General features: G+C 43.2%; 1 protein-coding gene across 1 annotated transcript in view; it reads left to right on the forward strand.

The window, feature by feature from the left end:
• Positions 1–2,233: 2,233 nt before the first annotated feature.
• Positions 2,234–14,068, forward strand: part of LAPTM4B (lysosomal protein transmembrane 4 beta) — a 57,319-nt gene continuing 45,484 nt past the window's right edge. The window contains exon 1 of the mRNA XM_015619876.3: positions 2,234–2,385. Within this exon, the coding sequence (XP_015475362.1) occupies positions 2,290–2,385 (96 nt within the window). The 5' untranslated portion in view covers positions 2,234–2,289. The remainder of the gene's footprint in view (positions 2,386–14,068) is intronic.

Raw genomic sequence — 14,068 nt, forward strand, 5'->3', positions numbered from 1 at the left:
TGGTTAGTGTTTGCTGCTTATTCCTTCTTCCTTTTTATTCTGAGACTATAGGGGTTAAAGCCACTGATGGGAAACAGTAAGTGAAAGCAGACATGCAGCTAATTTGTGCTTACAGAGATGAGGGCTGTGCTGGAGGACATTATAAACAGAGACTGCCCCTCACAGCTCCAGGACCTGAGCTCCTCCTGCCTGGCTGCTAAAGCCCAGCTTGTTGTGGCCATCCCAGGCTGAGGGATACAGCTGCTGCTTTCCTGTTTGCAGGCACAGGAGCCCGGCAGGGACAGCTGCACAGATGGCCACAGACAAGGTGCTGCCTTCATCTGTGCCTCCTACACCTAGGACTTGCAGAAGACCCAAGTACAGACCAGCTGGTCCAGTTTGATGCTTGGAAGCAAATAACACTCACCCACCCGCTGATCACTCACTGATCCCCCCAGCAGCTGGCACTTGCTCCTTACAGCCCCCACACACAGTGTGGAGAGTGGAAACTACTCAGAGACACTTAAGAAAGGTTTTATAAGAAGTGAGGGTGGGCCAGACTCTGCCCACAACTGACCTCTTTTATATGCCTTTCTGTCTGATCCTCCCATTGCTCCTTCACAATCCCCTTCCTCTAATTATTCCTTCCAAAGTTCTGTAGAGTCCCCCTCAAATATCCCAAACCCTCCAGTTCTTCTTGTTTGTTCCTTCTTATCAGTTACAAACTCCAGAGGACCCTGTCGAAAGCTCTTCGATGGCCCATCAATCAGTAACCTGACACTTCTGGGTTTTGTCATTGTTACCCTTGTCCCTTTTCCATCAGGTTTGCATCTGTGTGTCCCTGTTTATGGAATCCCCTTAATTTATTGCCACCTCTGCTTTGAAAAGTCAGGTCCTTGGCCAATAGCCTTCATGAAGCAGATGCTCTTACCTTCCACAAGGCATGCATGCAAGGGTTTGATCTCTAACTTTCCTACTCTCTGGTACTAAAAGACAAGATCTCTCAAGGGTACCAGTGAGACCCCATGATTTGTGATTTTCCTTTGGCCTCCTGAATATTTGTCAATACTGATGTTTCATTTTACAATAATTTTAGTTTCATTTTTGAATATGAATCTTGAAAATATTTGGCATATGCATAGAATCTAGTCAAAATTATAAATTCAGTTCTAAGTGGCTCTTCTTTTTATACACAAAAATCCCTGCCAACCCCTTGCCAAAAGGACAAACAAAAACCGGAGGTTATGCAAAGTTCCTACTTAAAGTATTTTTAATTTAATTTACTATAGTGGCTTTATAAGTAGGGATAAAGCATAGCTAGAAATGTTAAGTCTGTGCCAAGTTAGCTTTTATCTTGAAGTTCCTGTTCTGTGCAGATGTATGTATGTATGAAATAACGAAGAGCCCCAAAGCCACCATATAGGGGAGCACTGGAGTACTTTTCAATGTTATATTTTGATGATAAATTGTGGAATTTGGTAGCAAGCCAAGATGGATGGCAGTAAATAAATTATGCTTAGAGTCAGGGTAGACATACAGGCCTCCTGACAGTATTTTCTTCATTACTTCATCTGGAGGGCAATGCAAGCCTCAAATAATAAAACATGAAGAGTCAGCTGCTTGGTAAGAGGTTCAGATCAGTGCCTGAATATGCAGGACTGGGTCCCCCCACACCCCACCATCATCAGGGCATTATCTACAGGTAGTGGCAATGACCTTAATGTTACCTTGTATATCAGTTACACGAGGAAATTCCAGCCACCCCAACAGCAGCAACTTTGGGAGTGGATCAGGAGGGCACTGTGAAAGAAAACAAATGTTTATCGCTGCAGAATTTGGGGTAAACTCAAAACATTCCACGACCTCCTCCGATATTATCTTTCCTTATAGAGAAATTGAGTTTATTTCTACTGCTTTGCCACTCAAAAATTGCGAGACGAGCTGCAAGCTTTGCCAAGGAAGCGCCAAGCCGGTTCGTCCTCACCGGGCTCATTCCAGGCTCAGCCGGCGCGGCGGGGAGCATCCCCCCGGGAGCATCCCCCCGGGAGCATCCCTCTGGAGCGCTGGGGGCAGGCTGACAGCTCGCTGCACGGCCTGGACTCCGCTTCCCGAACCCCTCCCGTGCTTCCGAGCGGCTGCTCCGGGCTCTCGCTGCGGGTCCCGGTGGCCGCAGGAGCCGCAGAGCTCCCCCCGCCCGCCTGGGCCGGCCCCTGGGTGCCGCCCGCCGGGAGGAGCGGCCCCGGCGCGGCCCCGCCCCGCCGAGCGGCGCGGACACAGACGGGAGCGCCGGAGCCCCGAGGAGCCGCCGCGATGCTGAGCTCGCCCTGGGCACGCTTCTACTCCAACAGCTGCTGCCTCTGCTGCCATGTCCGCACCGGCACCATCATCCTCGGCGTCTGGTACCTGGTAAGCGCGAACCTGGCTCCGGGCGCTCGGCACCGGCTGCGGGGCCGGTCCGAGGGGCTGCTCCGTGCGAGGCGATGCCGATGGCTGCGGCCCGGGCGGGGCTCGGAGGAGCCGCCAAAGGCGCAGGCAGCGCCCGCCGCTCATCCCGGCCCATGGCACAGGCTCGGCTGGAACTGGGGCAGGAGGCGTGTGTGTGCTCAGGGCTCGGGACATGCAGCGCACCGACACGGGCTCAACCAGAAAGCTGTGTGCGGGTTGAAAATGGGATGAGTGAAGACCCCTGGAGTGAGGGTTTTTCCCCCAGACTTGGGGGTGGTCTCAGGCCGGGGCTGGCTGCAGCGCAGGGGCTCCGCCGGTGTATTAGCTCCAGCAAGGCTGCCCGGCCCCTGCAGAAAATCGTGTTTTATCATTTCTGGTCGCCGCTTCACGAAGCAGTCGGGTGCTCTTGTCGCAGGTAATCGTTTGGCAGCAGTGTTTTAGTCTGCCTGGTAGGGAGCTGAAGCCTTCCAGGCAGCTGTTCGCAGGTACTAGAAAGACATCTTTCCTCTGATTGTAGGACAGGAGTGAGGAATTTACCCTGGAGGCACCAGCCTTACCATCGGTAACCAAGGACTTATTTGGCCCGGGGAAAGACTCGGAGCCACGTTAAGCCATCAATTCCTCTCTGACGATTGTTTCTCCATCCTTTGCAATGTGGGAAAAGCAGTTTTCCCAGAGCCGGTCCAGCCATGGTCGCAGGGTTTTCAGAATAAAAAGAACTGGTTGATTGCTGTAGATAACGGAGACGCACTTCGCAGCCTGCTCCGTCCCTTGGTGTGAGGAATCAGTCTCCGTCTGATGGCAAGGCTGTGCAGAGCTGTTTGCCAAGCATCGTTTTTCAAATGATTGCAGACGGAAGCAGATTAGACTCGGGCTTATATGCTAACTACTGAAATTCCCTGCAGAAGCAAGTGAAAAATGCAGGGCTGGCCTCCACTGTAGGACAGCTCATTAAATAAATTCAAGCAGTGTAATAAAAAAAGCTAGGTTGACATTTATGTCCTAGAAATAATATAAAATGTTCTATGTCCTGTAAAATATGTATTTCACCACTGAGAAAATTGTGCATTAGTTGAACCATTTCTTGCTCCTGGTTTAATAAAATATGGTTAATGGCAACATCCACAGCCTGTAGTATCTACAATACTGACAGTATTGTAAAAGATGCCTCTCTTTGCCTGGCTGCAAAACTTGTAATATGACCTGAAAGCTTTTTGAACATTTCTTCTAGGGTGCTTATTATTTCTTTCTGCCTTCAGCTGAATGAAGCCTTTTCACATTGGCTCCACAGAGACAGGGATACAGATATTTTAGCTGTTCAGTGGACCTAAAGTTATTTGAGGAAGAGGGAAGTGCATCACCTGGGCTTGGATACAAAGAAAAGCCTGATTGCTTTTTAGACTGTTACCTAATCTCTTATAAACATTTAAATACCAGTGGGCCAACTTCACATAGTATTTTACTGCAGAAATCTGGTTTTAAATTTCCTTTCCTATGAGCAGGTATTTCCTGATTTACACCTCTTGCTTCTTTTGCTTTCATTACTTTTTCAGGGTGAATTTCTAAATTACTGCAAATGGTATGGATACACTACACATTTCTTTCTGTTCTTTCTTCCCTGCTGCAATTTATTCCTCATTTGAGTTTTAAATTTGATCATTAAGAATAGGTATTTAAATGCATGTAGGTAATAAATACTAAACCTTTTTGATTGCTTATTATGCTAGGAAACAGTAAGCGAGGAAGGAGTAGTTCCTTGAATGAATGGCCCTGGTTGAAAGATCTGGTTGACAAAGCCGTATACAAATGGATTTCTTTGGCTCAGAAGAACAATTATGGTTTGGTTACCATGTGATGTTGAGGGTTAACATAAAAATAGATGTCCTGCTGGCATTTTTTTTTTCTCTGCATGCATTTTGGGTGATTGCATTACTCCAAACCACACATGAACTATAAGCATTACTTCAAAGTTAAAAAACCCTCTGTTTTTTTGTAACACCGACATGTATTCTATATACTCTTTGCCATTTTTCTTTACAGAAGATTACTTGAGGAAAATCATCAACCTAGAGAATGAGTAGTTTTCTTGTTGCTTTTTCATTTCTAACTACTGGTGAAGTGTAAGTTTTATTAATTCTATGATGATGAATACAATGATTGAACAGTACAGGCATCTGAAGGAGGAAAAAGCAGTAAGTAGCTTTAAAGTTTTGGCAGACTTTTAACACAACATTTTCACATGTTGACATTTTCACATTTTTGAGTTAGCACAATTTCAGGAGGCAGAATTTTTAATGTCTGAGTAAATAAGGAACAATAGTGGCTGAGATGGAATTCATCATTCCACAGCAACCCTCCCAGTGCCATGCTGTGCATTGGGAGTTGCAAGGGTGCTGATCATCAACACCCCAGGGATTTGGCTGCTGCTGGGCAGTGCTGGCACAGCATCAGTGCTGTGTCTCAACATTCCACCCCCTCACCAATAAGCTGGGAGGCTCTTCAGGTATGGTGTTCTAACTGGGTGTTTGGAGCCCTACAAATAGTGGGGAGAGGGAAGCTGAGGGCACACGGAGTCCAGAAAAGGAAGGAGCAGGAACAATGTGCTTTCCCCACACAAGCACAGCAGACACAGACACTTCCAGTGGTCTCATAACATATCAATAGCTGGGAAATAAATATTTAACTTTATTTTAGAACATAATGCATCTCAGAATACTAATGTTTGTATAGCTCTTGTGTTTCAGTAGTTTCTTCCTGGTAGAGCCATTGGCAGTACATCTAGAGTAATATTACCACTGCATGATATTGCAATATAGCATAACAATGCAAGATGCATACTGTCACTGAGCACTGAGGTACTTCAGTGTAAAAAGTAACTTGTAAAGGTTGGAGTAGCCAGGGGAAATTTCCTGAAAAGAATATCTAATGGGATTGCAGAACAACCCACACTTTAGGAACTAGTGTGCTGCCTTGGGGAGAAAAGCTTGGTAGGGGTTAAATACAATGTTAAATACAAACATTATACTAAGGATTAAAATGTCAGTAATATATAGCTGGCTGGGGGTTAATGTTTATTTCAAACCTGAGGACTAATTTGGTTTGGCTGGTTATTAATTTTTGGGGCTTTATCTGAGAGGAACTGTCCATTTCTCTTTATTATAACATGAAATCAGAGGTCACAATAGCAATGCAGAAACATTTTGGGGCACAAAAGTCTTACAAGTGTTTAAGAGTATTTAAAAATAAAGCGAAGTAAATGAAATTAGAAAGTCACTTCTAACAGCTCAATTTTGTCACTGTGCTGTTCAGTGTAGTGCCAATGCTGAAATGAGCCAACTTCAGTTTTGATCTCCAGTGGGTGCTGGAGTCTGGGGGAAAAGTGGCATTTCTGCTTTCAAATGACCCAGTCAGTGCTGGTGAGTCAGAATAACAACACCCCTGTCAGTGACAGCATTTATAAATGCAGCATGTCATCTTCCTGAGGAAATGGACTCCACTTTCCTTGTCTAAAGCACAAAGAAGGAACAGCATCAGATATGCTGACAATGTCATGGAAGGATTTTCCACTCTCCTGGCAGTGGCAGTGGGGTTTCTGCACACCCTGAGGATCCACTGACACCATCTGGGATAACAGGAATTCTGATTATTCCTGGCTGACTTTGGTGGGGGGAAGATGAAATTGTGAGGTGCAAGTTCAAAAGATGAACAATAAAAGAAGAAGCCTCCATTGTTGTGCTCTGTGTGCCCAGTGTCTCCTGCTGCTGCCTCAGTGCAGCAGTGCCCTGGGCACAGGCTGCTCCTCCCTGGGAACCCCAGGAGCCATTGCCATGTCTGGGGAGCTGCTGCCCTCCCTCTGCACTCCCTGAGGTCCTGACAGTGAGGGGCTAAAAATAAAAGCTAATGGAAGGCTGAGAACCTTTTATAACCACAAGTTATCGAGTTGTGTGGCTCTCACTGAAGGATGTGCGGTAAGAACATAAATAGAGCAAGCCGAAGTTTTTAGCTGGGGTAGGTTAAATGTTTGAGCTGCTATTTGTGGAAAGCTCAGCATGAACTGCTAGTTGTGACATTCCAGTCTGGATTTTTCTGAATATACTGCTAAAAGCATGTCTAATGTCTATCTCTGTCCCAGTCATTTTTTAATAAAAGGATTGAATCCTAATGATGAAAAAACGTACTGGTAGTAGACTTATATTGTAAAGCAAAAGAAAAGCACAATGTGCTATGGTCTCACTGATTTGGGGCTGAACACCCTGACAAGATTGGTAGAGTCTGTTTGATCTTATGTCAAAAGGAGAATGAAAATGTATATTTTGTGACTATGCCATGTTTATGGCCTGGTATTTTTCAAGCCTCATGCAAAACAGCATGTATGGCAATGTGCTTAAATACCAGTTAGAAGATTTCAGTAATCTTGGCTTACTTGGCAGGGGGTAGGGATCAGCAATGACTGCTCATGTAAACAAAATATCTCTCACTGGATCCTTCCAAGCTGCCCTGTCTGTGCTCCTGTAACCTTTACACTGCCTGAGACTACTCACATCAGCAAACAGTTGTAACTGAGGGTCCCTTGAACAGGGTGTAAGGGCCCTTTTAGGGAAAATTAAGAAATTCTAAGAAGAAGTTATTGATTATTTTCAAACCTGTGTGAATCAGGAGATTTTGAAAACTGAAAAAAGAGCAGAAGTTGTGAAAAGGACAAAATTGAACAATTAGAAAACCTGATGTGTTATCTCAGTGTCAGGTTGTGGGAATTTTCATGAATACAGATATGAGGCCTTGTGTTTTACTTAGTAAATTAGCTTGCTTTGTTTCTATATGGAATGAAGTGGGCTAAAAATTAAGGATTTTCAACTTCATGTTTGTATGAAGGGTCATAGTAGCCAGCTCACTGAAGGCTCAGTTCCTTTATATCATGCAGGGATGTCACTTCCCCTGTTGTGCCCGTGTGATTGATATATCTGGGGGTTGGGTTGGATTATCCTGCAACGCCACCTCCACCACCTCCAGTGAGGTGGTAAACACAGACCAGTACTGGTGACTCTGAGGAAAGAATTCTTGCTGAACAGGGCCTGCTGTGGATTCACCAGGTTTTGTCCCTCCATGGCCAAGACCTGGGCTGTGTATTCAGGGGAAAAAGCTGGGTGGTACCAATGACATTCCTAATTCCCATCCCTTGCTAGACATAGTGGCAGCAACATGTGAAATTTCTCCACGAGCAAGTGAAGGTGTCATAATGTGAAATTACTTGAGATTCCAAATTCTTCTAATAGAAATGACTGAATTGATTAAATATTTATGTCCCAAGTACCATGTCTATAAAATAATCTTTAGTTTTTCTATTGTCTGTACTTCATAAAATGAAAGACAAGATTGTGGGGAAAAAAAGCAGTAACGTTCCCAACTCATTAGACTCTTCCTATCCACATGCTTGCTGTTGAGGAGAGTGGAGAGAAAACTTGGAGTTCATTATGAATAAAGGAGAGTATGAATCTTACTTTTAAAGGCTGCCTTGATGACTGATGTACATGTTGAATATCCAACTGAGACTGGAGTCAGAGGAGGTTCAGGGTAGATGCTCTTGGACTGGATCACATCCATTTCATTATCTTCCAAGACCAGGGGCAAAAATGGCTGTTTCTGCACTCAAATACCTGCTCACATACCTGTGTGTTATTTTCTTAACAAACTGAAAGCACATGTATGCATTTTAGGTATCTCATAGCAAAGAATAAAGACCACTAATGATCATTAGCATGAACAAATGATCTTATCTGAAGGACCTTCTCAATAACCACATTCTGATTGTAACTTCTCTAGAGATATATTGTTAAATAATATAACAGTTAGTTATTCAGTTGTTCATATAACAAGAATGGCATCAAGAAAACTGAAACCACTTTTCAGTGCTATGCACAAGCCCAGGTTGGTTTCTGCAGTGCAGGACCTTATCCCATCTTTTTTCTCCAGTTTATGCTTCAGGCACTCTTTAGTTGAACTACAAAATAAATAACAAATGGGAGGAATTTAAATGGCACAGTCAGTAAGATAGCTTGCAAAGAGCCTAATCACTCACCTGTGTGTGACAGAATCCATCCCTCAACAGGCCAAAATGGTTATCTGGACTAAGGATGGGTTCACTGGTACACCATGCCCCAAGTTACCTGTGCTTTCTGTTCTAGGTGAAAACAGCCAGATTGGTGTGTTGCCTGTGCTGCAGGCAGAAGTAGGAGCAGCATTTTATTAGTCTGTCCCAGACTCTGTCATACATCAGTATGACATTAAAACATTTATTAAAAATGCTTTTTCTTGCAAAAACCTTTTAAGTCATTGAAGGAATAAAATTTCCTGAAAATGTCTTTTGGGCAGACCTTGCACTTACTGAACTATTTATTAGTCTTTGACACAACACAAGGATTTATGAAAATGTCTTTAAGCTCTAATCCCCTAACATAGGCAGTTTTTCTTATATCCCCAAATACCACGGTATTTCATTGAGTATGTAATCATTGCAATGACAGCTGATAATCTGTATCAGTTGTCTTGATAATGACACAGTTGTCTCATGTAATCAATACAATTATCAGCTCAGAAGCTGCAAACCTTTGCAAAACACCCTTTTTTTCTTATTAAGGCCTTCAGTTGGATAATAAATTCCCTCCAGTGAGAAAACAGATGGTTGGTTGTAAGAGGAGCACAAGTTTACATAAACGCTTGTTGAAGGAAAGAATCCCATTAAGAGTTCAGTATGCTATAATTACATTTGGGTTTTTATACAAAAAATCATGAATATATTTATAGAAAGGAGAGGAGATATTAACATTAATCAAGTAAAATGTGTTTGGAAGTTCTGTTGAAGGTTAATATGTATCTCCTAGTGAGCCAGAGGAGAACACATTAAGCTTCCTAAACTGATCGTTGATTAGACTGACGTCAGTGAAAATGCAATTAGTCTTATATATTCTTGGACATATGGAACGGATGTTGCAAAATAGCCAGGAATTAATTTCCTTGATTGCTTTCTTTTTCTCTTGTTTTATTGTGAGGCTTGTGCTTTAACTGTAAAACTCTGGAAGTTTAAAGTGGCCAAGGCTTAAAAACGTGCAGGGCAATTTCTGTGCTGTTCTCCTGCAGAGATGGAGGTTTAAAGTCCCAAATCTCCAAATAGCAGAGTAAGAAGCAAAAACCTATGTTTGTGTCTGAAGGTGTGAGAGAGTGCTCCTGAGTAACGTGAAATGAATTGCCAGGGAGGAATCACTGAAGAATTAACATGGACTTGAGCCTAGCACACTCTTCCTGGACCTCCTGTGGGTCAGCTCTTTTTCAGGTGTCTGCAGTCAGCTCTAACAATTGTTATCCTGGTACTCAGCCTTGAAAGTGCTGTGACTGTTCTTCATTTTGTTGCTGGTATGTGCTGAGCCAGTTCTTGTTCTATCCAGAGATACATTAAGCTGCTTAAAACAGGACAAATGCTTTTGGCAGAAACACAGGTTTGTGAGAGATTTTCACCTTGGAGAGCTGAATTTCCCAACAGTGAAACAGCTGTGTCCAGACAGACAGGATACATGTGCTCATGTTCTTTACTATTTCAGTAATTATCTGTACTGTACCAACCTTCCACTTCTTCCTTGCATAACTAAATCCCTGCCTTGGGTTGCAGAGTGCTTCAAGGGTGCAAGCAGATCTTGCCTGTGGTGGCTTCATAAGAATAATGGATCAATGATTTGGTGTGTTTTGGTGTTGGTTTTTTAATGAAGTGGTCGAATGTGGCTTGCTCTCAAACCAGACACTGTCCTCCCAGCATTGGCACACGTCCAGAGAGGCTGGAGGGACTCTGGGCACGGACAGCGCTGTGGCTGCTGTGGGTGTAGGACACAGAATGTGCTGGCCAGGGCCACTGGATACCTGGACACGCCAGCCCAGGTAAGCAGCTACAGCGATCTTGCCTGGCCCATCCTCTGTCACAAGTCCACACAAAAATCTAGATCTGTGGGAGCTGCCACAGCTCACATCACAGCCACACTTTAGCAGCTCTGCCCTCAAGCTTTCACAGTCACCTGCAAGGCTCAAACATGCATTTTTGGAAGTCAAGGGCAAATGCAGAAACCAAACAAATCCCAGTTGAACAACCCTTTTTCTGACAAGGGTTTATTGCATACCAATTCTTTACTAGTTCTCTACTGCATCCTGAACCAGGATGACCTTAGGAGAAATTGTGATTTAACCTGGCAATGATATAATTGTATATATAATTATATTTTCCCCATAAATATTTCCCTAGAGGCTGGGCAGAAGAGTTCAGCAATCATTTTCAGGACTTTCCTTAGACACAGGTTAGACTTTCTTTAAATACAATGGAAAAGTAACAAAGACTCCACTGATAAATTTGTAAACAAATAGCTTATTTCCTTAAATCAGGAAAGGGCTAAGATTAAGTAATGTTACAATCCAGTTACTAAAATTATTAAAGAGATGCCTCTGCCCAAATTAGGGTGCAAGCAAGACCATATGCCAGAGTCAGTAGTATGGATTTTATTTAACAGCAAATGGGAGGTAGAGAGAGATAGAAAGAAAAAGGAAGGGGGGAGAAGAAGTGACAGAGAGACAGATTAAGTAGAAAATATCACCACTCCATGGATCCTGATGATGAACCCATTGATGCTGTTCTTCTGGTCTTCTTTGTGGTAAGGGTCCCACAAAACACAGAGTTCAATGGATTAATATGCACTCAGGCCAGGTGGGAATGCCCAGGGACCCCCCCTGCAGGGAACAAGTTTGACTCTTGCAAAAGACTCTGGAGAAGTTGCATCACATGCAGTGCTCTGGTGCAAGGCCTCTGGAATAAATCTGGGGAGCACTTTGGGGGGTCTTTGAAGGATTATGACACCCCTCAGGTGCCTCCCATGTGAATGTCCTGTAGATGTGGCCTGTGGGGTTGGGGGTTTCACAGCTGGACAGGTTGGTGTAAGGGAGGATGGGTGTTCACTCCCTCTGACCTGAGCTTATGCCACACACCCAAAACTCTCCTCCTCCTCCTTGGCTGGGGGGGGGAGTCTGTACAAACCTGGCCTCAGCAGATGAGTCTGTGGGCTATGGCCTCCCCCACCTCAAACCCAGCCAGAGCTGATTTTCAGGACAGCTGCTGGGTTTGGCTTTATGTGGGATACTTAATTCTCCCTCACCCTTGTTTGCTTCTCCCTAGACCTGAGATGACTGAGCAATAGTGTCACCTCTATCTTATCTCAAGTTCCCTTAGGCATCCTAACTCATAGTCCCAAATTCCCCTCAGGAGGCATCATCAGGGAGGGGAGACTTTGGTGGTTGCAGCTTCTTTATACAGTTCTGCCATAATGGCCAAAAAGTCCTTCATAATAATATTTAAGCCACAAACCATAAAATTTCAGTCTCTCACAAGTATATAACATATTAAACTCTAGCTCTAGGGAGGCAGAAACCTCTCATGTGCATATTGCAAAATCTGTCCATCTATTTTTTTTTTTTAATAAATTTAACCATTACCATATTTCAGTAATAACAGACCTCTTGTGGTTTTGGTTTTAAGCCTGTTAAAAGGGTGGCAGTGGGCAGTAGTTGAGTCATTTGTATGGAAGAGTGCTGGTAAATTATTCTTGACTTCCTCTAGCAATTTAATCAGCATAGTCTTTAAAGTTCAGTGTTTAGTGTCATAGCAATCAAAGCTGAAATTGTGTATAAAGTCTGATTGAAATATTTTATGCAGCTTTCTATTATATGCTCTCTATAATACAGGCTGTAATATGCTAGTCTGAGCCTGCCTGGGTCATTCTTTGCCTTCTCATAAGTATGGAAGAATAGAGACAAGAATTGCAGACTCTACCCTATCTTCTTCAAATTCAAGAATATAAAATCCTAATTTCTACTAGTGACCTGGCTAATGCTCTCCCTATTCCAGCGCAGTATTTCAGACAGCAGCCAGAACCATGTGCTTTGAGGAACCACACACAGAGGAAGAACAGCTTGTCCAGGGACAACTTTTTCTTTTATTCTCCTATAATGCTAAGGTTGGGCAGTCACCTGAAGCAGGAAGGCCTATATTTTGTTTTTAAGATCTTTTGTGATATGACTTTGGTGATTTGCATTTCCTCAATATATAGCTCATCTTTTTTGAATTCGTTCAACCTTTTGGCTTCAGTAATAATGCCTGATAATGAGTTTCACTGGTCAAAGGAGTGAAGGATTGATTCCCTTTTAACCCAAGTTCAAGTGTACCTCTTTCTGTTTCCCTTCAGGCTGTTGTGTTCCATGGGATGAAAAGATACTTGAGTATGTCTGGGTTTCTAACTTGGACCACATGTTAAATTGTGCGTCACTGCACATCATCTGCCACTTGTCCCTAGCACTGGAAAGTTGAAATATTTTCATTAGCATGAGGCAGAAGGCTTACATGGCAGAAGAGAGAGGTGTCTACTCTGACAGCCAGGGTTCTCCTGCTCCTCCATTCCTGGAGCTCAAGCCAGTGGCTGTGGTGTGCTCAGACGTAGCTCCTGTGCCCTGAGAGGGAAAGAGATTGAATTACTGCTGTGAGACTTGTCAAGAAACTTGGGTACACAGAAAGGACTTCTTGTTTCTTCATGTGCTATTTGCCTGCTCTTCACAGCACTCAGCTTAAAATCTTTATTGATGAAATTGCTTCCTTGTCTCTTCTTCAGAGATCAGAAAAAGCCCCCAATGAACAATAACAAACACAAAACTTTGCCTAACAGGGGGAGACAGAGAACAGATAAAAAAATCTTCCTATATGGGGCAATAAACCTTTATTCATTATCTACACTAACAGAGAAGTTTGGGAAAGGCACCCCAGATATTGCAAATCTACCCTGAGCTAGTTAAATCCTGAACCTGATTTTTTTTCCTTTGCAGAGATCTTTTGTCCTTTTGATGAACGAAAGTGTTCTCGCTTTTATTAATAACTTCTATGCCTAAAGAAAAAATGGAGAAAATATTTAAAAAGCATGCCTAGTGAGAAGGGAAAGGTAGATAGGGAGAATTAGACATTGACATACTTAAATAGCTATTTCCCATACATTCTTACTTTTTCTGACAGTGATACTGACCTCAAATATCCAAGTGCCAGAAAATACTTTTCTGTTTAGTTTCAAGGAGCAAAAGTAGTTTAAGACTGAAGTTTTGTTTCTATCATTTCTCTCACAGAGAGCAGGTACCTAGACTTATAAAATGAAGAGAGTTAAAGCAGAGGTGAGGGTACATGGGTTCTGCTTGAGACTTTCCTAAGTTTTACTAAAAATGTTCATGATTTCTTACTACTAAAATGAATGTCCTTGGCAATTTGTTTCCTTAGCATCTCTGTAGAGAACAACAAACTAAACCATGCTCTTTTGTGGGATATTAAAAATATGCTAGAACTCTGTGTGCCAGTTCTTACATATTACTGTGCTTCACAGTGTCATGAAACCAGCTCTGGAGCTGTAAAAAGGGGCACAGGCAGGGAGTTAGTGCTCCACCAATGCTGAGGTTTAAGGAGGACGCTTAAGTGGATCTCTCTTGAGTTCAGTGAGGCTGAAAACAGTCACAGAATTAAACCTGTACGAACATCTTTCACCACCCATAACACTCAGTCTGCCACATGCATGGATTCAGTTATAAA

Source organism: Parus major, chromosome 2 (assembly GCF_001522545.3).
Source record: "Parus major isolate Abel chromosome 2, Parus_major1.1, whole genome shotgun sequence".
In the NCBI taxonomy this organism is placed as follows: Eukaryota; Metazoa; Chordata; class Aves; order Passeriformes; family Paridae; genus Parus; species Parus major.